This window comes from Eublepharis macularius, chromosome 8 (genome assembly GCF_028583425.1).
Source record: "Eublepharis macularius isolate TG4126 chromosome 8, MPM_Emac_v1.0, whole genome shotgun sequence".
Classification (NCBI taxonomy): Eukaryota; Metazoa; Chordata; class Lepidosauria; order Squamata; family Eublepharidae; genus Eublepharis; species Eublepharis macularius.
In genome coordinates, this window is record NC_072797.1 from 38,852,856 (window position 1) to 38,876,791 (window position 23,936).

Genomic DNA, 23,936 nt, shown 5'->3' on the forward strand with positions numbered 1-23,936 from the left:
ATTGTATGGATAAAAGCAAAGAGGTTCCAATTGTAAAGGCTGTCAAAAAAGGGCAATAGGCAGTTGCTTTAGGGCTTCTGCCAGGCTGCAACTTACTGTTGACCATAGTAGGGCAAATGGTGCCCTAAAGGTAGGGGGTTCCTTCAACTGCTTATTTCACTGCTTATTTCACAGAACCCTGGGAGTATCCTGGCAGCCTCCTGTTTGAGAATCACTAGTTGAGACATTTCCCATTCTGTGAGGAAACAGAACGCTGGCTACAAGTGAACGTTATGCAAAATGGCACAGGAGGGCATGCACAATTGGGAGGGCATGCACAAGAATCTGAGGACTGGAAAGCTGAGTGGGAAAAGATCCAGAATGTTGTGATGTTAAGAACAGGGAATCCATTGGTAAAATGACCAAACAAGTAAGGACTGACTAGGAGTTGAGAAAAAAAGTGTAAGAGTAGGGGGGAGGTGAAGCGGAGAGGAAACAAAGCATAACTAACTTACATGGCATGTTTAGCAACGTGAAAACACCCTAGTAGGCGCATATCTACATCAGCAGACAGTACTCAACAGTGTAGCATATAATCCCTATCCCTACCAATGCATTTCTCTGAGTTACTTCTTACAACACAGCCCTATAACCCAAGTAGAAAGCCCTCCTGAATAATTCAGTTTTGCATAGTTTGCAGAAAGCCCAGAGCTTTCCTGAATTCCTCAGGCACTCCATTCCATAACATGGAGGCTACCACAGAGAAAGCATATGTGCGGGCAGCTGTTAATTTGACCCAACTGCATGGTGGTATCTACAGAAGGCCCTGTCTAGATGAGTGAAGTTGTGGTGGAACTTTCTCCCAGGGCGTCCTGCAGGCTGCCTGCTCCCGGGGAGCTGCTCTGGAGAAAGCGTCCACGTCGTTGAAGCTTCAGCCGCAGCGGCAGTGGAAGGATGTGCTGCAGATTCTTCTGCTGTCACTGCGGCTGAAGCTTCACCGACGCTGCTGCTTCCAGAGCAGCTCCCTGGGAACAGGCAGCCTGCAAGACACCCTGGGAGAAAATAGCAGCTGCCCTCCCCCAAACGGAGCCCTCTCGTGGCTCTTCAGGCAGCGATTCTAACAGAGAGGGGAAGGACCACTCGGACTTCACTTCCCAGGTAACCTTGCGAGAAAAATCTAGTGTTCTCCACATGAAGAAAGTCACTTGTAGCTTTGCTCAGAGTCTCTGAGTCAGCTTTGAGGGGAGGCCTGTGTAGAGTACATTATAGTAGTCTAGTCTCTTGATGGAGTGTGAGGAGTTTTCCAGATTCCCCTTCCTGCTGCAAAAGTTCACATCACCCCACCAGAACCTTGGAAAGCAGTGTTGTAAAGAGGAGCTTTGGGGAGAGAGGAGAGGGGAAAGTTCCATTCCACAAGTGGAGTTCTGCAAGCAGAGTGCTGCCTGTACATGATAGGATTCAACTCAATACAAACTACTGTATCTAAAAATAACATTGATTAAAACTAATTGATCCCACCATGAAAACAATTCAGATTGAGAGCTAGTGTAGCATTGTGTATAAATTACTGAGCAACAGATAAGGGAGTCCCATGTCCAAATGTTGAGTTTGCCAGCTACATAGGTGGCCTTTGGCAAGCAGTTTTCCGCTAGGGTTGCCAACCTCTGGATGGGGCCTGGAGAGATCTCCCAAGAATTACAGCTGTCCTCCAGAGATCAGGGCCTGTGGAGAAATAATAATACACGCAGCAACAGATAATATGTACTAGATGCAGACTAGAGTTATAGTCAACAGTCACCTTCCCTTCTTTAAAATATGCCTGTGAACCATTCGGTCATAGCACAGCCCTATCACCTGTATAAGAATGCCCTCCTGAGTAACTCAGCTTTGCATAGTCTATAGAAGAGATAGACATAGCTTTACATAGCTTCAACCCAAGGAAGCTTTATAACAGTAACCCAATTACAAAAGGAGCAAGTAACAGATAAACTGCTTTGACAGCGAAAGCTTATTTGGAGACAAGACAGTTCTAGTGTACTAGATGACAAATGCAGTTAGAGCAGATCGCAACATTCAGAAATACTTTGCTGTATACTCCTTTTTCATGTGGCCCAGGAAACAGCTATTTGAGAAATAGACCCCAAAGACTTCAGGGGCATGTGGAACTAGTTATTTGAATCCTACTGTTTGGAATTTAATTCCAAGTAGATAAGCACAGAACTGGTTTACAATTGAGTCTTCGTAATTCTTAAATTTTATAAAACTTCCCAACACAATTGAAAGCAGTATCAATACAGGAAAAAAACACATGCCACTCACATAGCAATTGTTTACCATTGGATTGCATCCCACGGAGCATTTCCACTGATGGAATGTGGGGATTTTCACCAATTCCCCTTTTGAGCTGTTCCTGGGACCTCCTGTCCCCTGTCCTTCAGGAGCAGCATTTAGGGGGGCATTTTGGCCTGGGGGGAGGGGAAGTCAGACAGTCACAATTCACTGATGGAAATTTTTGACAGGATCCATGCCACTAAAATCAACGGGGGATCTATAGTTTCCAGTAAAGAATTTTTTTTAAAAATGGGGGTAATTTCAAGGGAGGCTGCTTAAAGTATCTAGCTGTGATGAGGACTGTAGTTCATGTTGTTGCAGTGTCCCTGCTGAGAATGCAAAGAAGTAGGAACTAACCATGCAATCCTAAATTGAGGTACACCCTGTCAATTCCTGCTTATTGCTAGCCTTTTATTCTCCCAACTTAGACTAGATCAAATGATGGACTACCTTGACATGGTTGAACTGGCCACCTGCCTTGTATCTCAGTGAGATCAGATAAATAAACAACAGCCACAATAATAATATGAAGCTACTTGTCTTTAACATGTGAAGGCATTACTGAGATCCAGACTAGATGTTACATCTGACATGTGACTGCACACGGACAGGCATACAGCATCAGTAATTTCCCTATGAGAACTCAATGCTGAAGTGGACGTAGCCTGTCAGTACCTGTACAACTCCCCAGTGTGGTAAATAGTTCCTCTCAGGGCCATTTCCGGGGTGGGGTGGGGGGCTGAAGCCTCTTCCCTCCACACACAATGGTCCAAATCAGGGATTGCATGCTTAAGGACTAAGTTCCCATGGAGAACTTGCACCTGCCATCTGGCTGCAGTTCCCCAAGGAGTCACATATCAAATGTAATGTCTAGTTTGGACTCAACCCATATTATTGGTGAGTGTAGCCCAGTAATGTTCACTCTGACCAACAGAGCCTCTTCAGTGTCTGACAGAGGTTCCGCTCAATCCTGCAACTTGAGGCCTTATTTACTATATGTGGCAAACTTTACATCTAAGATCTCTTATATGTAAAGCATATGCTGTACCACTGAGCTATGGGCCCCTCCCCTGCGCAAAGTAGTTTAATATCTAATTGCTATACATCTGTGGCGTTTGAAATATTTTTTTAAAACTGGCTTTTAATTTTTTTTTTAAAGCACCAAATTAGGCTGTGACGGACTCAGCTTCAAATGCTGAGATTTCCAGAAGTGAAAGTATGATTGACATGTTTCCTCCCCCCTACCCCATGGGGCTAGCCTGAAATGGCAGTTGGGGATGGAATGTTGGGGTGAAGCTGTCAGTTGGGAGTGGGAGTGTAAACAAGTGAGTGAAAGGGAGTTGGAGCCTAGCTTTAGACCAGAGAGGGTCAGCCAGAGAATCCTCTGTGAGAGGAAATAATGTTTGTGAAACACTTTTAGTCCTAGGACTAAAGTGGGGAAAACCAGCACTAACTCCTAAGACTCAAGAGATCTGGGAATTATAGACGGCCAAGAAAGTGGGTAGAGAGGAGTCTCCCCTTCAGTGCCAGGAACAGGGTTATAGCTCATAACTATAACGCCTGCCCAGTATCTAGTAAGGGTTTGTCTCAGTGGAACACCCTTAAGTCTGGAAAGGAGGGGAAGTCGTGCTGTGTTTGTGTTTGAGTATATAAAGTGTAACATTTGTGAAGCAGTGTCAACCTCTGAAAGAAGCCAGCAACCTAGTGTTAAACCAAGTGTTTTGTGCCTCACACCGGTTAAGTTGCTGTATAAAAACCTTTCTGTTACTTAAGTTCAAACATCTGCCTACCTACCTTTTGACTTTAACTTACTGTAAATAAACCGTCTGTTACCTTTTGAACCTCCCCAAGCCTTGTGTGCCAGTTTCTGCTAAAGGGAAGTGCAAACCTGATCTGTTCCCTACTAAGACTTGGCTGGGTAACCATTTTTAATAATCCTTAAGGGTGGGACAAGAAGGAAAGTTGAAGCTTATCATCAACCACGCTACCAGAGGCTTCCCAGCCCAGTATACAGCTTCATAGGCTTAAAGAGGCGAAGTTTTACCTCAGGGTGGGGGAAGGTCAGCCTAAGCCTGAGTTGGACGTGGTTTTGTGGCATAGGCTTTTGAAGACAGCTGCATAGGATGAGCCAGAATAGAGTGCAGGGAGAAAAGCTGTGGTCTCCATTATAATAACAGCTCTCATTTTGTCTATAGTTCAGCAATCAGCAAGCACTGGGAGGCAGAACTCGCTACACTCAAGGGTAATAATGCCAAGCTTACAGCAGCTCTGCTCGAGTCCACTGCCAATGTGAAACAATGGAAACAACAGCTTGCGGCATATCAGGAGGAAGCAGAACGTCTACATAAGCGGGTGAGTTTAAGGCTCTTGAATATGTGGAACTAACAAATCTGCCATTTTATTCTCAAATAATAAAAAGTATTGTATTTACAAGCCTTCAGTTCATCCTATAACTTTTAATCTTCATGCAAGCACAATTTTATTTTCAGTTCTTGACATTAAAGTTTGGTGTAGCAGTTAAGCGTGTGCTACTCTAATCTGGAGAACTGGGTTTGATTCCCCACTCCTCCACTTGAAGCCAGTTGGGTGACCTTGGGTCAGTCACAGCTCTTCCAGAGCTCTCTCAGCCCCACCCATCTCACAGGATGATTGTTGTGGGGATAATAATAACATACTTTGTAAACCGCTCTGAGTGGGCAGTAAGTTGTCCTGAAGGGCAGTATATAAATCAAATGTTGTTGTTGTTATTTACCTGGTGACCTTTTCTCTTGTGTAATTTTTTTTTTATAAAACACACACACACTCATAGGTAGACTGTGCTTGTAGAGTGTGTTGTTATTTTTTGGTATTGTGCCTCCTCCTACTCTGCCATTATGTTTTTGTTGATTGACCATTTCTAAATATCGGAGGACTTTTTTTCTAGCTAGGTTAAAGGCTTTTCCCTCCACTTTTTTTACTGGGCAGATTCCAAGGAGTAGCTCATTTTGATAGACTGTGACCTTGTAGATCTGGTGCAATTGAAATATTAACTCATATTTTATTTGATTGCATTCTGATGGCCACTTTGAGATATCCCTGAATTCAGCCAATGATTGCTTCAGGTCTTTCTTCTATTTCCCTGGCTTCTTTGCTAGGCTCATACTGACTATCTATCTATCTATCTATCTATCTATCTATCTATCTATCTATCTATCTATCTATCTATCTATCTATCTATCTATCTATCTATCTATCTATCTATCTATCTATCTATCTATCTATCTATCTATCTATCTATCTATCTATCTATCTATCTATCTATCTCTATTTATTTAACCCCATTTCTAGACCGCCCTCCCCGTCAGATGGGCTCAGGGTGGTTTAACAATAGTTTAAAACAATAAAAACATTATAAAAACATTAAAACATATCAAAACAATTAAAATTGGCAGGTATAAAATATTAAAATACAGCATTTTCCTGCATGGGTGGTGGAAGGTCTTCAGTGGTATGGTTCAGTGGTATGGAAGGTCTACTATGGTATGACAGTGGCTGTAGCAAAATTTCTGATTGCTGTGGTTCTTAAGCAAAGGTGGAATTAGAGGGTGGTATTAGTATGTTGTCCAAAACCATTGAGATTATTTGGAATTTTGTATATCTATGTTGAAGTTTATTTGATGACTTGACATTTTCAACATTTTAATACATATTAATTAAAAGAGGTCCTGTTGTGTAATGCTGTGCATTGGTATAAGATTAGTCTTGCATACTTGTTCAGAAATAATACACATTAGAGAGGCAATACTGCATCTGTGGATACATATATAATTTTACTGATGGCCCAGAACCCCTCAAGCTCTTAATCTGTTCTGCAGTTGACAACTCCACTCCATCTACCACAAAGTAGTCCCTCCAAAGCATCACCTTCTCGACCAAGAAGATCTGCCTAGTACCCTTCACAGTGTCGAGATGGCTGTATATGGTTGAGGGAAGTCTGGAAAGAGTGGGCCTCTGTATCGGAGGCCCGCCTTTCTAACACAAACTACTGACCAGGCAAAGCTCACAGTTAAACAAAGAATTTGTGATATAGAACGCCAACAAGACCTAATGAGATCCCCTGGATTTAGGGCTCCTGAGGCGACTAAATTTAGTATGAATATGGCCCAATACCTCAAGCTCCTAGATTTTCCCTCCCATAGGAGGGCTTTTACATTGGCCAGATGTAGTGTCATGTCATCAATGATCCTGGAGGGAAGATATAAAAAGATTCCATATTTTGAGAGGATCTGTCCCTGTCCCCTAGCTGAGGTGGAAACCATGGGACATGTTTTTTTGCGCTGCCCCCTCTATAAAGAAATTCGAGTCCAAACGATCTTTCCAATTATAAATAGAGCTGATACAGTAGCGGAAGTGCATGTTTAGATAATCTATTAAAAGACGAATCTTTAGCCATTACTAAGGCAACAGCTAAATTTTGTGCAAAGGTGATCAAATTACGCAACAAACACCAGCCAGGTGTATCCGGGCTTTAACTCAGACCACTTTTGGAGGTTACTATATGGTGGCTGTTTAAGATCTCTGCTTCCCAATTTTAAAGTGTTTATGCAGGGCTATATTTATGACAACTGTTATAAGATATTATATGATGTATGCTAATTAGATTTTATAATATTTATATTTTTACTATTTTAACTGAAGTTTTAACTTGTAAAATACTTACCAAATAAGGGATTGTCCTATTTTACTAGTTTAAAGCTGGTTGTGGACCGAAATAAATTCAATTCAATACCCTTCACAGTGTTTCAAGTGCCAAGCAAAATCTGTTCTGTTTGCCCAAGCATTTGTGATGCAAGGATCGCTTCCCCTCTTTATTGCTGGGTTTTCTTGTAGGTGCTCACACTGTGGCAACTTTTCTTCAACTCCTAATCCAATCTGAAGATGCTGTTAAGTTTTATATTGGTAGTTTTTAAAAATAGATTTTAATGTATTGTTTCAATGAAATGTTTTATTTATGATATGTAAGTATACAAATCCATGTTGGGAGAACAATAGCACAGTTTTTTTATATAAATGGATGTAATATGTAGTTTTATTCTTATTGTCACTATAAATCCCCTTATCACTATGGGTTCTTCTGATTGCTGATTATCAACACTTTCCTGGGAACACTTTCCTGGGAATAAACCCCACTGAATAGACCTGAGTAGGATTCTGAATAGACCTGTTTAGGATTGCTGTATAAGTGTAAAGATTTAGCTCATTTCACCTATCTGTTCTCCTTGGAAATTCAATGAGTATTTTTTGTTGGTCTATTTGACTCATTGCCATATTTATTGCAACATTCAGACCCAAGACACAGGGCCGGATCTAGAGTTGCTGATGCCCAGAGCAATCCAAGTCTGGCCCCCCGCGTGCGTGCACAGCACATGTGCACTTCCAGTGCTGCGTGATGATGTCACTTCTGTGATGTCATCACGCAGGGTGGAGCATGCCACCCGCGTGGCAAGCTGGCTGCTCTGGTGCACTGTGGAGCTGGTGGTGGCAGCGCGAGTGGCTGTGAGGCTGCCTATACCATTCTCCTGCTCCACTGAGGGGGCGGCCAGCTTGCCGTGAGCCCCCTGTCCTGTGGGGCAGGCGAATGGCATGGGCGGCCTCCCAGCCACCCGCGCTGCCGCCGCCAGCTCTGCGGTGCACCGGGACAGCCAGCTTGCTGCGAGGGCGGCACACTGACGGGGCGGCAGGCTTGCCATGCGCCTCCTGCCCTTGGGGCAGGTGAATGGCGCGGGCAGGCTCCCAGTCCTCCGCTCAGCCACCCACATGCTCCCAGCAGCTGGCAGCTGCGCCTGGTGCCCCCTCTTTGATGGCACTGGGGGCAGGCTACCCTCCTGCCCCCTGTCGATCTGGCCCTGCCAAGACATGGGATCCACATCACCGGGGCACAGTAGACCATTGCTGCTCCTAAGAGACAAATATAAGAGCTTTAGGACATACTGGATCATCTTGGTGAACCAAGTGCAAATAGTCGAAGGCTTTCACGGCCGGAGAACGATGGTTGTTGTGGGTTTTCCGGGCTGTATTGCCGTGGTCTTGGCATTGTAGTTCCTGACGTTTTGCCAGCAGCTGTGGCTGGCATCTTCAGAGGTGTAGCACCAAAAGACAGAGATCTCTCAGTGTCTGGATCTCTGTCTTTTGGTGCTACACCTCTGAAGATGCCAGCCACAGCTGCTGGCGAAACGTCAGGAACTACAATGCCAAGACCATGGCAATACAGCCCGGAAAACCCACAACAACCAAGTGCAAATAATTTTGTAGAGGCAAATGCTTATAACACAGCCCAAGCAACCATGTTTCCTGAAGAAAATGGTGCTTTGAAATGACTCCATTTTGAGCAGAAAAGGGACGTATCAGCATAAGGTCTGCAACACGTTCCTCCAGATGTTTTTTAGCCTGCAAATTCCAAACATACTTATCTGGTTGGAACTCTATAGAAGAAGAAAACAGCTGGTGTATGGAACAGAGGGCAATGTGGAGCAGAAAGCCAGCAATCAGGGAAACCTTATTTGCCACTTTTCAACTCATAATGGACTTCTCTTCAAACCACTCTCTTATAAAATGTGTCCACAAGGGCTGTATAATACATACTGGCATTTAATGTGGAGTTTTGCATCAGAGACCGTTTCAGACCTTTCCTCTTCCACCCCCAAAGTAGTTCTTGTACTGCACAAATACTTCAGAGTGATCCTCCCCAGGGAATGAGAGATGGAGTCATTGAACTTTTGACCTGCCTGTTGAAAGCTGTGCTAGAGTGGGGATTTCTGTCCAGGGTAATGTAGTCCACTATGGCTATTTTTCATGTTAAAAGAACTATCGAGATCTAACCTCAAATTTCTCATACCATGTAGTTTGCCTGATGTCTTCAGTGCAGCCAACACAGTTGTGTGAACAGTGAGGAATCCTAGTCTGTTGGCAGGGTTAATTGACTCACTGCCAGGCTGTGACTGATAGCCAGTTTCCCACAGAGACCAAGAGGCTGGGATTTGTCCACAGTTGCTCAAGTGGTGAGTTATGATAGACTAATGTCTATCAGAATACATGCTGTAAATTTGTAGATTAGTCACCTAACCAAATCAAGGGTGAAGATGTAGCTATACAGCTTCAGAAAAGAGTTGGCAAATAGTTCTGAGCCATGCAGAGTTCTGCACCATTTAACAGCTTAAGTGAAAGCGTCTTCTGCCCCTTTCCTCTGGCAACTCAAGGCCAGAGTACACATTACAGTTTGTGTGGGGTTGCCTCTTTGAACTGCTTTCTTGTGGCAAGCAATCCTAGCTCCCTTTGTAAAGTTTAGAAGCATATGTGGTAGTGAGTGTTTTGTTCACATGCCTGCTTCCTCAACCCACAGATGATCCTATAGATCACTTTCAGGTCCTGAAGACCTGGCAACATAGCAACAATGATTATCATGCAAACATCCTTGAATGTGTTGTATATTTCAAAATAATGCTTATATTTCAATGACGTATAAGAAACTCATAGGTAGTGAAATGTGGCGATGGACTCCACTGGGGGAAGGCTTCCCTTGTGGCCACCCCATTGGGAACATGGATTCTGGCAGTCATCGACTTCCTTGCACGGTGCAAATGCACCCCCCTCCCGGGCAAGGGAAATTTCAGCTGCCTTGTGGCCCACCTCCTGCCCGTGCCGGGTGCGAGTGCACCCCCCCCTCCCCCGCAAAGGGAATTTTAACCTTCTGTTGCGGAGATGGATTCCGCTGGGGGAATGCTTCCCTTTCGGCCACCCCTTTGGGGAGAGGGATTCTGGCTGTTGTGGCAACTCCCCCGTGGGTCTGTTTCAACGTTAGGAGGCTTCTTTTTGGCTTCTATACTCCCCGTCCCTCACCTGCCTCTTTGGAAAGATGGTTTCTGGATGTAGCTAGCTGCTTCTACATTCAAAGGTCTTCCTCGCATCCAGCGTCCCCTTGCCTACCCCGTTGGGGGAATGTATTCTGTTGGTGGAGGGCTTCCCGCTTGGCCACCCCTTTGGGGAGATGGATTCTGGCGGTCACCGCTCTCACCTCAAGGGGATTGGCTTCCCCTTTGTCCTGTGAGGGTTCCTGTGAGGACTCACAGAACATTTGGGTACAAATGCACCCACACACATACACACATGGGGAATTTTAACCTCCGCTCCCAGCCTCAGGGGCCAATGGGGCCAACCCTGGTGTATTCCTTTAAGCTCTCTCAGAACACTTAGGTGCGAGTGCACCCTCCCCACACATGGGGAATGTTAACCTCCACTGCCAGCCTCAGTGGCCAATGGGGACAACCCTGGTGGGTTCCTGTGAGGAGTCTCAGAATGCTTGGGTGTGAGTGCACCCCCCCCCCCCACACACACACATGGGGGATTTTAACCTCCTTCCCCATGGATCCGCTGGTGGAAGGCTTCCCTCTTGGTCAACCTGTAGGGGAGATAGATTCTGGGCATTGACATCCGGAAATCCGCTCTCTCCCAGGGATAGTGTGAGTTTGGCTGTGGCTGCTTCTTCCCCACATACACATACCTCCCACGCATGCCTTTGCGTCCTCCCAGGAATCGTCACTTCCACCCTTCCCTGTCAACGTCTGCCTCCTCACAAGTTGTGTCCCTGCATGACCCAAGATCCACCTCATAGCACAAAATCGACCTCATAGTGCAACAGCAACACCCACTTCAAGAAACAATATCTACCTCATTGCACAACACATCTACCTCGTCATCTACCTCATAGCCAAATATCTACCTCTTAGCACAACACCTACTTCATGGACAGGCATCTACCTATGCAACCTCCACCTCATCAAAAATCCACCTGTACAAGCAAGCTCATTTGACTGCTGCACCCATGGTTTCCCCAACTACAGCAACAAAGTCCCAAATGAGGAGGCAGGCAGGCAACTGCCTCTAGGGCTTGCGAGGATGGGACAGCCTCCCGCAGAATCCATGTCCCGTACGAGGAGGCATGCGGGTGACCGCCTCCTAGACACCAGGGGAAGTGTGGCAGGCCACTCCCCACCCCAGGAGCCCAGTGCCAGGGGAAGGGAGGTGGGCAGGTGATCGCCTCCCAGGCCTGCGAGGAAGGGACAGCTACCCACAGAATCCATGTCCCCTATGTGGAGGCATGCGGGTTACCACCTCCCAGGCACTGAGGGGGAGTGTGGTGGGCCACCCACCCCACCCCAGGAGTCCATTGCCCCTGCACAGCCCACCTCCCAGGTCACAACCGAGGACCAGTACACATCCTGCAGGGGTGGACTCTTGGAGGCTGAGGTGCTGGGAGCTACCACTCCACATCCCCTCCCTCCTCTTCCACCCCTTGTCCCCTCCACCCTCTGTGTTTGGCCTGCAGCTTCCGAACCTCCTCACAGAGGTCCTGCCTCTATTGGTGTTCCTCATTATGGAATGCAATGCTGACGTTCAGTGGAGACCTCATGATGATTTCTCTCCCACCAAGAATCGGTGCTTCCAGCCTCCTCTTGTCCACCCTGTTGGAGAGATAGAATCTGTCTGTGGCAACTTCCACCCGGAATATGTTTCCACATTAAAAGGCTTTTGCTTTCCAGCTTCCAAGCTCCCTGTCCCTTGCCTGCCCTGTTGGGAAGATTTCTATTCCCCCAAAGTCTCCTTCCCCCCAAGATTAACCTCCCCTCATGGATCACATCTGTCCTTTCCTGTACAAGAATACTACTGTCTCCCGAAAGAACATCTATTCCTTCCCCACAAGATTAACCTCCTCTCATAGATTGTCTCTGTCCTCCTGTCCTTTTAAAAGAATATTCTTGTCTCCCCAAGATCATCTCCTCGACTGTCCCCACAAAGAGTACTTCTCTCCCCATTCCGGGCCCAGAACAGTTTAGCTGGTCCCAGGGACCGTCATTCCACTCTGAGTGCTGTCATTCCATTCTCAGAGGAAGATTCTCTGAACTCCATCCTACATTTTCATTGTAACTTTTTGATGCTGCAGTGTATTTCAGTGGAGCCAATGCAAGTCAATTGGCATTCGTGACTCCCATTTTATCTAATGGAACTTTCCTGGGGGCACCTGTTTGGGGGTCTATAACTCGGACATCCAAAATCCAATCTTCGCCAAACTTTGAGGATTGTTGGAGGAGAGCCTACTGAAGACTTCCTGTGAGTTGGCATCTCTGACTGTCAAGAGGGCCATTCTACAGCCTCTGACTGTCAAGGGGGGGGGCATTCTACGAACTGATGAACCAAACAAACCAGTTCATGAACCAGGCAAGTTCATGGAAGTTCATGGTTCGTGAAACGTGATGAACCATGAACCGTCATTTTCTCGATTCATGCCCATCTCTAGTCTGAACTAATAAATCTAAATCTCAAAGGAAACATATGACATTTTTGTATTAAAAACAAATCAGCTTCAATTTGCTATCACTTTGATAGTTTTAGAAGTGGGGCATATCAGGATAATATTGATTAATCAGGGGACCTGTTATGCAGAGGGCTAAGTATACTCTGTTTCATTTCTTCATGTTCATTCTCTTTTCTTTTAAGGATAGCATACAGCCAAGCTTTTATTTGGTCCCTAAATCCAGTGACACAGTTTCATCTTAAACTTTGTATTTTAATTTCCACAACAATTTGCTCAAAAGCCTTGAGAGAAAACATTAGAATGTTGCTGAAATGCTACCCTAACAAACCAGGAGGCAACTATAACTTTATAATGGCTCGAATGGGTTGTTTTTTCTGTTTTAGAGATCACTGTAATTTCTATCAGAAGGCAAGGAGAACAAGAAAAACATTTTATCCTAGGAGATCAGCAGAAACAGAGAGTTACTGTTCAACTAGATTGGGCCACACATATTTCTGTTACAGGAACTCATTGAAGCTGCAAATCATATAGCATTAGACTCACAAGCCTCAGCTAAACAATAAATGCCAAAGACCCCTCAATCTTTATTTAGAACTGGAAGTACGAAGAAGATTGGCAAACAAAACAAAAGGTGAAGCAAAATTAACATGATCTTGTGCTTGCAGCCATTTTTTGGTATAACATTTGGTTGGGTTTTTTAAAAAAAACAATAGTAGCCTATTTCTTCTTCAAGGCTCAGAAGAAGGAATAGAAATTTTAAATACAAGTACACGTACATAGAATAATAGATCCCTATTCCGAAAGGACACATAGAAACCTACCATAAATGCCATCAAATGGTCCATTCTTTTGCTGTAATTCAGAGATCAGTTTGTTCTTGAAAGGAGGATGAGCAAAAACTACCCACATCCTTAACTATATAGTTGTCCCAACCCAGTCCTCCAGGAGAGTTGGTTCTCAAAACTGTTCAGAGAGTCTTAGCTGAAAGTGCAGCACCATTGATGGGGGTTTTTTTTGCATTTTTATAACCTCTTGACCTTCATTTCCCCCTTCATTTCCCCTTTATTGATTCATTTTATTTGATCAACATATCCTACCTTTTCATTTAATAAATTCGAGGCCAGTTACAGATCCATATAAGTTTATATATTTAATATCCCACATTTCTTAAATGGCCCAAGGTAGCCTACAAATATGACCATATGCCAAATAACACAGTTAATAAAACCAAAAACATACCCATAGTATAAAATTACAAAGCTTTCAAAGAAGGCAATGTCAAATTGATTGCCTGCCAGGGCGAGGTAATATGCTGTCAGTTTTTAAAATCATATAAATTAAAATGATAAACTATAGTCACGCTCTCTTCTGTTGAGAGGTGCCAGTGAATCTAAGCACTCATCTCAGCGGTTCATTCTTGTATTTCTTATGCTTGATACAATCAAAGTTCATTTTGGATCCAAAGCAACACGAGAGAACTCTGTTCCTGCAACAGGTTTTTCCTGCTTCCCACTGCAATTCCCAATACCCAGTGAACAATCAGTTATGAGAATCAAGGGACCTTTGGAACTGCATGGGATGTGGCAGGGGGGAGAATCTTTGGAAATTAGGGAAACTCCTTCCACAAGCAGGAGTGCATTCCAAGACCAGAAGAAGACTGTTGAATCTAAGTCTTGGGTGAAAAAACTTGACCAGGAGGCTGAATAACTTCCATAGCAATTATACTAAATATAAATATAATTTGTATATCCTTTTTCCATTAGATAGAAAGTACATACAAAGTGGTAAATATCAATAAAAGCTGTAAGCGTTGGAATTGTGTCCAACACAATTTTTGAGGGCCTTTTTATTTTTCAAGATATAGATAAAATTTCTTAACGAAAATATGTTTTTATCATATGATACCACAGTATTATATATTAGTTATGATACCATTTTGTAGTTTAGTGGAAATAATTCATATCTCAAGTAGTTCTTGCCTGTGAAGACAATGTCTCACAGCATACCCATGGCTTCCTTCCCAGCTCCTGTTTCAACTGCTGGTAAAATAGTAACCAATTTCCAGTGTGTTAGTCTTCTTTTTTGGATTGTCCATTTATGATACATCCCAGGATATTGTTTTAACAGTTTCTGGAACATTAGTCATACAAAAAATGTTTTTTGAAGCAAAGGAAATAGATGAAATAAATTTCTACCCAAATATTTTGCCTGGGGCTATGATGCTTTGTTTTGCTTATTTCTGCTTTCGATTAAAATACTGCATTGCTGTATAGCTCATCATTTGAGAGATTTCCAAGAGTTTGCATTTTGCTTTGTTTCCTATGTATATTTTCAGTTGATTGTTTCCTTGATACCTAGAAACCTCTCCCATAAGCCTGGCAAACCAGGGCCGTTTTCCCGTGTCTTAAAAATAGTGCCCCACTCATGGAACGCTGGTGGCTTTTCCACACGATTTTTGATGTCACCGTTTCCAAAATGTATGCGGGCAGTTATGATTCCAATCTGCCTGCGTCCGTATTGAAAATGGTGATGTCAGAAATTGCACGGAAAAACCGCTAGCATTCTGTGAGTGGGACCCTATTTTTAAGACGTGGGGAAATGGCCCAGGTTTTAAAACTGGCTATGTTTTGATAACTTTATGTTATAAAGAACCACCATTCTTCATCTGAAGCTTCAGAAATAGGAAAAAACCTACAATTTGGGGGTGTATCAGACTTTGAAGAGAAGGGGGAAAACGAGTGGGGAAATCTCCCCCTGAGCTAAATCCCTCTCTCCCGGATTCTGCAAACTCCCCATCCCTTCTGTGTCCCCTCCACCACTTTAACTAGTGTTCACCAGCACTTAGTATTTTCTGGCCATGTTCAGTCCTCATCAGATTACTGGTGGAGAAAGTTTTGAAATTTACATGTTTTCTGAGTATTATGGTTAGTCCCATTTCACTAAGCTCCTGGTAGAAGTTTGATCATGTAGTTTGCTATTAGACAGAACAAACTGGGACCATGAAAAATGGTGGTGGAGTTGATATTGTATGGAAATGTACTTGATACTGATTGTACTAATCTCATACTGGGCAATCCTCCTTAAGTCTCAGTAAGAAAGGCAGACTATAAATGACATAAATAAATGAATAAATAAAATAAAGAGTTTAAGTAGTTAAGAAATTACTCATACACATAGAGATTTCCCCTCCAAGATACTCTTGGGAACTTGACAGGTTACAATCCCCATCTACCTCTCCCCCCGCCCCCAACTCTGAAATGCTCACAACATTCCATGCTTCCTGGAGCATAGTCAGTCCTCATGGGGACCACGGTGGGATGGCTTAAGCATGTGCTAAAAATAAAAAGGAGAGGAAAGCAGTTGCCAGGGGAATTATACCATTGATGAAAACAGCATCCTTGCTTGAAAATCCTGATTATTTAGGACATGCGAGGAAGAAACTAACCAACTCCACAACTATTAAATGCAGAGGGAAGGCAGATGTGTAGAAGAACTGTACCCAAACTGGTTCCAGTGCTTGTGGATTGACTGCTAAGAAAATCAGGAATAAATTGCGTGTGTGGGAAAGCCCACAGAAAATCATTGAAATTACTAAAATATCACACAGTCTGTTCGCAATACTACTAGACAAAGATTTGTAGAACTAACATGGTGATTGGCTATAATTTCATTTGTTGTAACCTAGAGTTTTACCTCTTGATACCAAGTGCTTTTGCACCTAGTTTGTAGCAACCAGGCTTAAAGTGATGATTAAGAAAAACATTCTATAAGCTTCCCAAGAAGCTGCCCAATCTGCTTAAGTGCTCTTGACATTCTGAAGTAATTTTGATTCAACAAATCGACTTGACTGGCTAGAGAAGAGGAAAGCTGTGTGTATGGAAACAGGTACTAAAGATGCAACAATGGGCAGTGCTGAGAGCTGTTCCCTCCAGTGAAATTGCTGGTCATGTATAACAATTTGCCATATAATATGGGGTTGTCTCTAAGGACGATTGCTGTTTCTTAATTCCATGAATTTGGAATCTTCGGCTATGGTCTGCTGCTATGGAATCTGTTTGCTTAACAATTATGCCTGCTCAGAAGATTTCTCTAGGCTTGCAGGGAATTTAGATGTCCAAACTCTGACATCTTCCAGGCTGAAGCCTTGATCTGTTTTTTCCTCAACTCTGGGGCGCCTCCCATCATAGTGTGTTCAAGGCAGTTGTTCCACACTGTAGGTTTTTAAGTGGACCATCCCTATGTGTGTATTCTATCTTCCTTTACAGAGTGTTTAGTTTCTGGCTCCCCACCCCCACCTGCCCCCAGAGGGGGGATCGCACTTGTGCTGTTATGATGGTACAATCTATTGAAAAACCTCAATTTTTGCATATGCTGTATCACTGTGTTGCTTAATCAGTTCCCACCCCCAAAGCCCATCAGCAAATCCTATGTTGCGTACATGTCTGGCCTTTGATTGGTTAGCTACTTTCCCACATTTGACTGGTTATTTTTGTTGGCTGTCTTGGCCTCCCTTCCATTTTTTATTATGGACTGTAGCAAAAGAATTCACCATAGCTCTGATCATGGCCAATTGTAGCACTAAGGGAATATTTCTTTGGAAGGTGACTTTTGAGGGCACTATTACACTGGTTTGTTGGTCTGTTCTGTTCATCAGTAAAGAATATTGCTGAGTTTATACTCCTTATGTCAATTGAATTCATTGCTGCTACTGTATGGAAGTTAGATCTAATGTGCAGGGCTCCAGAAAAGATAGCTGAACGTTGGTTCAGTGTGGTGCAATGTACTAAGTATTTGCAGGACCCAGGCTTACCTGGAAAAGGCTTACTGCGCTAATTAACAGCTGCAAGCAATCTCTGAGCTTTTTGCAAACCTTGAAGACTAGTCTCAGAGAGTTTCAGCAGCTGTCTTCCCTGAGTGAGCTGATAGCACTAATGTCAATTAGTTGGTTCCTTGTTACCTGGTGACTTGCTCAGGGGGGTTAAAAAGAAGGCTTTTGAATACACACTAGAGGAAGGAGAGGTAGGGGATACCGAAGGATCTACCTTGGTCATGCCTCACCTTGGCAAGCCTCTATGTTGTAATAATGAAAAAGCCTACATGCTACCAGATGGGTTAGCTGAAAAACTATTGGAAGTCTATCACAGAAGCTTAAGCAAGCTAGCTCTTAAAGTTTTAGACAGACAGACAATTTTAAGTTAGCAACAGCTAGGTTGTTTGTTTTGTGTCCGTGGCCTGTTTTTTCTTCTTTGAGTGCTTAATGCTTTTGCAAACACTCCTTAAAAGCTAATCAAATATATTTTATTCAAGCAATGTCTGGATTTACTGACTGAGCTGTGAGTACACCCCAAAAAAGAACCCAGGGAGTTGGAGAGCCAGGACCTTGGTGAAGGCAGAACACTCAGCCCAAAATTCAAAGGGTCAAGCCTCTCTCCTGCCTGACCATCAGAGTGGCTGTGTTCAGTGCCTGAAGTAGGAGGTAGGGGACTTGAACTGTACACAAAATTTTGTTTACAGAAAGGGTGTGGCAGGGAAATGGTTAATACTGAGGCAAATTATGCTCCAGAATCACTTAACCACCAATAAATTGTCAGTAATGCTAATAAATGCTTTTGTAGCTGCATTCTAATCCATTAAACATTACTCATGAACTTTGGAATAGACCCAGTTCTTTTTTTTAAATAGTGCCATTACTTATATATGGTTGTACTGATTTCCACCAATTCTCCCCTCAGGACTTGGGAGAACCCCTCCAAAAGGTGCCAGTACTCAGTACCGGTGAGTACTGCCACAAAAAAGCCCTGACTAGACCAATTACTGTCCTGGGCCATTGCTTGAGGGTGTCCCTTTTGTTGGTTTCTATGGTTTCTGTGGAGGGCATGCTGGGCAGCATGGGAGCCATAGGGGACGAGAAGCACTCTGAAGCTTCTCCCCAGCCCTGATTGACAACAAGGCAACAGTTTCTCTTTCTGTCCAGAGGATCCCACATTCTTCCAATTCTTCTTTCTCTTTAGATTGCATGTTGAAAGTGAGCCTAGCACACAGTACATAAAGAGTTTGACACGGGCACCCAGGCACAGTGCTGAGGTATGCTCTTAAAAAGAATGTTCCAGGTGACAGTGAGGAGAGGATTGGCTACTTGTTTCCAGCGTTCTGATCAGCCGTGCCAGCTCGTTTAGTTCATGCATGGTATAGTCCTGTTTCGAGATATTCGCTGGCATGCAGTTTAAAAAAAGAGTTCACCGTCCACTCCTCAGCAAAACAAAATGACAGGATGGGTGGAGCTTGAGAAATGGCACAGACCTTACAGACTGGTAAAAAAACCGAAATCAAGCTGTTTCAGGAAAAAAAGATTGGGCGAAAACAGCTTTCAGAAAGAGTCAGGGAAACTGGAGAAAAACCTTGACAGCAAGAAATACGCAACAAAGCTGTGAGGAAACAATGGGAAAAAAAGGCAACAAAAGGAAATGAAGCCGGAACAGTACGGCATCTGGAAGATGCCTCATATAGTGTACTATTTTATTTCTGGGACGCTGTGAGAGCAAGGTGGAGAAGAGATAAAGGCAACAGGAAAATTTCACAATGAGTACTTTTTGCAGCTAGTGTCTGATGAGAGAAAGAAGGGCACATGCAAAAATAAAATGGGTACAAGAGTTTCCTAGGGTATATCATTCTCAGTATGTTTTGCCTTATGAATTAATGCTTCCTGAATTTAGTTTCTCTTTCAATATGCAACATGGGAAATCAGATTGTCTGTAATATTTTTTTATTAGTATAGTGCAGAATTTTCAACATCATTGAATTTTCTGTAAACCTTGTATTTTGGTCCCCCCCCCCCAATTATTTGGTGCAGTTCTTCCCACTTCTAGCATGTCATTTTTTAACTTCTTAAGTGTTGGAATCAGCAACAGTTAAACAATATTCCTCTTACTTTTTATCCAAAATATTGTGAGGCTTAATAACTCATATTTTGATATATATTCATAATTCCTTGATCTAGATGGACCTTTAATGTTTACCATTGGTATTTACTTTACAGGTGACTGAGCTGGAGTGTGTTAGTAGTCAAGCAAATGCAGTCCACACTCATAAAACAGAATTAAACCAGACAATACAAGAATTAGAAGCAACACTGAAGAAAAAGGAGGAGGTAATTGCTTGTATTTATTTATTAATAAAATAGCCTTAGAAATTGGTCTTTATACAGTTCATAACATTATATCTTAAAATAGATGTGGAATTTGACACGAGGTAGGAAACTATCAGAGAAAATATGTGTAAAGTAAACCTCTCTCAGTGAAAGTATGCTTTGGAGGGAAGGCATGAGAAAGAAAACCTTTGACCACATTGAATGGAATTACTTGTTAAGAGTTCCAAAAGTTTTTTATATTGGTTCCCAGTTTACAAGAAGTTTAGTGTAGTCTTATTCCAGTGCAAAATATTCAATTCCAGTGCAAAATATTCAAGACACAGATATCCATTTTCTTCCAGCTTGTGGGAGGCAAAATTCCAATTCACCCAGTCTCCTACATTCAGCCATCATAGGAAACTGGAGTTTGTTTGCATGCTTGGCACAAAAATGGAGGGAGGGGGAGGTAGAGGAAGAAGAAGAAGAAGAAGAAGAAGAAGAAGAAGAAGAAGAAGAAGGGAAACAAGCTGCATTCATGCCTATCATGGCAAGTTTGAGTCTAATTGTGACTTGGCATGATGTCTGAATACTGAAGAACTGCACAAAATTTACAGTATTGGTCCTCATTTTAAAACATATCATTTGCCTCCTTCCTGGCAACACTAGAGCTGGTTCATTCATGGTTAAGCTCTTATAAGTGAGATAGCTTTCAGGGACAAAGTTTCTGAAATACCAGGAGAATTATCCAATCTGGTAGCCAGTCCAAGGAAGTGGACTATAAAGGAGTTGCACCAGCTCTCCAGAGCTTATACTATACCATTCAGACAGTTACTGACAGTTCTTATAGTAGACATGTCATGGATGTAGCTCGAACGATAGGAGAACAGTTGCTGGATATGACCAAGAAAGTCATTCAAGATGCCTTTGCACACAGAAACAGGTCTAGCCTGGCCCCATAACTAGACATACTACAACGGGGAGTCTAAAGGTCTAGAACAGAACAACCTTGGAGAGGGGAATGAAACAACAGGGTAACACAGTTGTACAGCCATGTGTAGATTAGAAGCCATTTAGCTCATATCAATATTTACAACATGCTAAGGCCCAGGTGCAGAGAGTGGCTAAGAATGGCAGGATAGTCTAACTTCTCAGAAGTCAGAAATAGAATCCAAGGATCAATGTATTGGTCAAGAGCCAAAAGATATGTATGAGAAACTTGTAATCTTCAATTTTACATAGCTTTTGTTAAGATAAGAGGTAGTAAGAATGAACTATTTAAGGAAATGTTTCAAATCTGGACTATACCCCCTATGGATTCCCCCCCCCCCACACACACTTTTTTCTGTTTAATAAAAAAGATGAGGGCAAGAGGCCTATTGTAGATTTATGTGGCCTCAACCAGTACATAAGGGTATCTAAGCTTAGAATGGTGACTTTACCATGGGTTTTATAGGTGGTTCCTCTTGATTCATGGTTTACAGTCCTGGATTTACAGGATGCGTACTTTCATTTTTTTGTACACCTGGTCATAGAAGATATCTGAGATTCTCGTTTAGTGATACTGTTTTTCAATACACTGTCTTATGCTTTGGTTTGGCTACAGCACCATGTGTTTTCACAAAATGTATAGGTGCAGTTGTGGTTCATCTTTGTAAGCAGAGATGCCCCATTTGTCCTTATCTAGATGACGGGCTTATTTCTGCTCAGTCTCAGGAGGTACTCCAACATCACATCAGTTTTATTCTGTTGGTCTGTTCAGACCTGGGTCTTGTAGTGATTGTGAAGAAATCTAAACTAAGCCCCTCATGCTCTGTACAATTTATTGGCACCCGGTTGGATTCCAAAGTGAATAGGGTGTTTTCAATTAGTTATATGGTTGATAAATTAAAGGGCTTTGTACTGTTTTCTCACAAATTGTTTTCAGTCTGCCTTCACTATTCAAACCATGCTAGGACTTACGGCCTCCACTATGGTTGTAGTCCCATTTGCACATCTCAAAATGAGACCTCTGCAGTTTTGATTTTTAAAGACTTTTGACCCACAGTCTCAGTCTCCGCATTCTCTACCTAGAAAGGTCCTAAGATCTCTTAAATGGTGGGCAGATTCATCTGATTTGCAGAGGGGAGTCCCCTTTGGTGCTCCATAGCCAGAGATTACTCTCACTACTAGAGATGGGCACGAAACGAACCACAGAACAAAATTCCGTACGAAATGGCTGGTTCGTTTGCAACAAAACACGTGCTTACAGAACAAATGAATTTTTCCAGCTCTTCCGTAGCCAGGTTCGGAGTTTCACAGACCTCACGCCAGTTTCAGCCCATCTGCTGAACCCAGCACAGGGTCTATGAAATGGACAGCCCCTGTGCAGGAGAAAGGGGATGTCAGTTTCACAGACCCTGCGCGAGGTTCAACTGGCGCGGGGTCTGTGAAACTGACAGCCTCTTTCTCCTGCTGCCTAAGCTGTCAGTTTGTCAGTTTCCATTGTCTGGAACAATGCAGGGTCTGTAAAACTGACAGCCCCAGAAGCAGGAGAAAGAAGCTGTCATTTCACAGACCCTGCGCCGGTTCCAGTGTGGGGTCTGTGAAACTGGCAGCCCGTTTCTCCTGCTGCCCGGGCTGTCTGTTTCACAAACCCTGTGCTGTGGGTCTGTGAAACGGACTGTCAGTTTCACAGACCCCACGCTGGAACCTGCACATGGTCTGTGAAACTGACAGCCTCTTTCTCCTGCTGCCCAAGCTGTAAGTTTGTCAGTTTCCATTGTCTGGAACAATGCAGGGTCTGTAAAACTGACAGCCCCAGAAGCAGGAGAAAGAAGCTGTCATTTCACAGACCCCACGCTGGGGTCTGTGAAATGGCAACTTCTTTCTTCTGCTGTCAGGGAGCAGAAGAAAGGGGCTGTCTGTTTCAAATGCCCCGCACTGGCTTCAGCAGCTGGTGCAGAGCAATTGAAATGCCACGGAACAACGAACCACGAACTGGGAAAAGGTCGGAAGTTCATGGTTTGATGTTCCGTGGAATGCTACGAACCACGAATCATGTGGTTCATTTTTTGGGGTTCCATGCCCATCTCTGGAGGGTTGGGGGGTCCATTGCAAGGATGTTTATGTTAATTGGATTTGGTCTAAGGAGGAACAGGCCTCACACATCAATGTCCTTGAACTATGTGCTATTTGTTATGCCCTTAACTCCTTTTCAGATATTGTCTCCAACAAGCGTGTGCACATTTTGACAGACAATACAACTGCTATGTACTATTTAAACAAGCAGGGTAGAACTGCTTTCAGGGTTCAGTGTGCAGAGGCCACTATGGTTTGGGAGAGGGCTATAGTCCACTGTACTTCCTTGTCAATACTACACATAGCAGGCTCCTCCAATATACAGGCTGATTTGCTCAGCAGATTGGGAGGTGTTCACCATAAGTAATCTGTTACCAACAAGTATATGCATCAGATTTTTGCACAGTGGGGCTTCCTGGTCATCAACCTCTTTGCTGCCAGACACAACATCAAGGCACCTCTCTTCTCTTGCAGAAGGGGGTCCAACATGGCCTCTATCTTTCAAATAACTTGGCCTTTCAAATAATTTGGACAGGAGCCTTTTTCTATGCATTCCCCACTTGACCACTGCTCCCAAGATTGTTTGCAAATTGCAAGTGGATAAAACCAAAACCTATTAGCCCCACAATGACTACGTCAACCATGGTTCCACAGCTTGAAGCTTCTGGCCAAAGGCAATTTTATCCATTTAATTCTGGTACCAAAATTGCTTGGAATGGGGCAAACTGTGCATCGTGACAATCTACATGATTATTTTGGCATTAGCCTCCCAACATCCTGATGTAGCCAGTGTTATTCTAAATACTGGAAGGCTGTCTACCAGATGATCTTATTTGTTTAAATGGAAGAGATTTATGCACTGGGCTGAGGTGAAGGGTGTCTCCTGAGGGACTTTTTCTTTACCTACCATTTTGGAGTATTAAGCTTGGGTTTGGCTTCAACCTCTGTTAAGATTCATTTAGCTGCTATTTCAGCTTTCCATTCAGATAGATAAGGTTGTGATACATACTAGTTTACAGTTTTTATCCAAAGTTGTTTCCAGGTTCCATATTTCTCAAAACATTGTTCTCCCAGTCTTTTTTCCAAAGCCATCCT

General features: G+C 43.3%; 1 protein-coding gene across 4 annotated transcripts in view; it reads left to right on the top strand.

Annotated features, from left to right (window-relative positions):
- HOMER1 (homer scaffold protein 1) overlaps positions 1–23,936 on the top strand; it is a 135,024-nt gene that overhangs the window by 82,995 nt on the left and 28,093 nt on the right. For all 4 annotated transcript variants that reach the window (XM_054987658.1, XM_054987657.1, XM_054987659.1 and 1 more), the window contains 2 exons: positions 4,506–4,662; positions 19,695–19,805. In XM_054987658.1, coding sequence (XP_054843633.1) covers positions 4,506–4,662; positions 19,695–19,805 — 268 coding nt within the window. The remainder of the gene's footprint in view (positions 1–4,505; positions 4,663–19,694; positions 19,806–23,936) is intronic.